Raw genomic sequence first — 2290 nt, 5'->3', positions numbered from 1 at the left:
CTGCTCTCGGGGACCGCCCGTGCGGTGCTCCGTCACCTCACCGGACGCTCGTGGGTGCGGGGTGTCGTCGTGTCGTTGCACTGCCTGGAGGTCAATGGCTACATGTCAGCCGTTTGCCACGAGCCGTCACATGAGCCAGCACCTGCATGCGCGCATGGAGCAGAGCGCTCACCTTCTGGCCCCAACACTGGCAAGGCCCAAGCTCACCACCAAGGCCGACGAGCTCCCCGAAGCTGTCGTCGTCTAGGATGCGGGTGCCGCCATGGCCGGCTTCGTGGGCCTCCTCCGCCAGCTCGGGGACCTCACACAGTACGTTGCTCCTGTCCCTCCTTCCCTCCGTCCGACCGCATACTGCAACTACACGAGTTCAGTTTCCCCATTGCTTTCTATACGTGCGTGCGGCTCCTGAACCTGATCTTCTGCAGGCTCGCCGCGGAGGTGTTCCAAGGCCTGCACGACCAGGCCACGGCGGTGTCCGCTCGGGCGGGCGGCCTCGCGCTGGGGGCGGGGCGCCTGGAGGCGGAGCTGCCGCTCTTAGAGGAGCGCCTCCGTCGTCGTCGGAATAGACGGCCCTGCTTCGTGCAGCACAACGTCGCCATTGCTTCAGAAGTTCCGTGTCGCGTCGCAGGCCATGGTGTCGATCGGCCGGTGATTTTGGTGGGAGGAACAAGGCCGTGCTCCATCGAAGAGCACATCCAGCGCTGCCGCAGGCCTCCGCAGCTGTCCATTCTGGAGAAGTATTAACACTTTTTCTTTACCAAAAATTAAGCAGCTCAAAAAGGATTATTTTTTCCTGGTTAATTTGGGCTTGTTTTGGGTGCAGGTATGATGCTGGTGGCGAGGGAGCGTGCTTGAAGAGATACACCGACCCCTCCTTCTTCAGAGCCCACTCTGCACAGCATGAATCAGACCTTCAGAGTTCAGACAACCATTCCAAACCTCCTGCCAAGGAAGCCCACCATAACAAATACTCCAAGTAACACTTCTTAACTTTCCCTATCTCACTTCTCCCTTCTTTCCACTTCTCCTTCTAGGTGTTTTAGCATCCAAATTAACCTGACATTTGAACCTCCTGTAGATTTAAAACAGGCGCGTTGTCCGATATGCTCCAACAACTTAAATATCGTCACATGATCAGAATAAAGAGGCGTCAAAAGCACAACTTTCAGAATCAGGGTTCGTCACAAGATGAAGCATCTGAAGCACGCGTTTTGTCTTCAGCTGATTCGCCTGAAACATCAAACTCCGAAGCGCCATGCCCTGCAGTACCAGCGAACAAGGAGAGGAGCAGTGACCTCGCTGAGAGGACCAGTTCGTTCGGGGCATGGCTCTCTCCAAGTGCAGCCTGCTGTATTGATGCGTGTGAAAACACACCAGACAATACTGATGGATCTGCCAGCCATGGCGCAAACAAGGCCGACGAGAATGCCAACAATGCGACAAATTCTCGTAGCGCCCTTGTCGACTTCATCGCCTCAAGGGTCCAAAGCTCGCCGAGGAAGCTATCTGTCAAGAAGCACAGTGACCCGTTAACAGAATCCTTCCGGAACATGGCTAAGAAGCTGCTGCTTGAGTATGAATCGGCAGAGAATTTTCGTAACAGCAATCTAGTGGCATTCTAAAGACGTGCCAGATCCAGATGAAGTAGCATTTTACAGCAAAAGCACCAAGGACACTCACCAAGAGGCGGTGACCTCGGAGCAATCCGACGATCCTTGTGAATAACCTTGTCCGCCAGCTAGCATCGATGAAGAAGCAAGCGGTGGTATCAGCGGTCACAACCCGAAAATGGACCAATCAGTGTATCTTGGCTACCAATCCGGTATTCAGCTGTGATGCTTCTGTGCATGGTTTTCACCTTCAGTTTCAGAAAAAAAATCAGCACAAACCAAAATTCAACTGTGATCCTTATGTTTTCGGTTTGCATTTCAGCCAAAGGGCTGAAATATTCACTTGAATTCAATTCAATATTTGAATTTTTAAAAGCGTTTAAAAAATATTTGAATTCCTGTGTATTATTGAAATATTTTGACCAAGGTAAATAATTAAGTGTCTACTGAAATTCGTGAAATTCAGTGAATTTCATCGAAATCTCACTGAAAGTGAAAACCATGTTCTGTGTCAGACAGTGAACAGTGTCATTAACATGGACTGCATACACCTTCAGGCCCTGCTTTATACAGAAAGCACAACTGTCGACAACATCCTGATGCGATTATCAGCTACATAGTGCAAGCAAAAAACAAAAACTTCATGGTGAGAGGCATTTTGGTTGCCACATTTCTCGTCC

General features: G+C 51.0%; 1 protein-coding gene across 1 annotated transcript; it reads left to right on the top strand.

The window, feature by feature from the left end:
• The first annotated feature begins 262 nt into the window (after positions 1-262).
• On the top strand, positions 263-1979 carry LOC119360523 (protein SCAR3-like). Its single transcript, XM_037626127.1, has 4 exons — positions 263-309; positions 426-737; positions 824-976; positions 1079-1979. The coding sequence occupies exons 1-4, from the start codon at positions 263-265 to the stop codon at positions 1620-1622; spliced, it is 1056 nt and encodes a 351-aa protein (XP_037482024.1). The 3' UTR covers positions 1623-1979.
• The last annotated feature ends 311 nt before the right edge of the window (positions 1980-2290 follow it).

The sequence above is a fragment of the Triticum dicoccoides genome, chromosome 2B, assembly GCF_002162155.2.
Source record: "Triticum dicoccoides isolate Atlit2015 ecotype Zavitan chromosome 2B, WEW_v2.0, whole genome shotgun sequence".
Lineage (NCBI taxonomy): Eukaryota > Viridiplantae > Streptophyta > Magnoliopsida > Poales > Poaceae > Triticum > Triticum dicoccoides.
The sequence above is the reverse complement of the archived record's forward strand: the minus strand, read 5'-3'. Positions and strand labels throughout refer to the sequence as shown.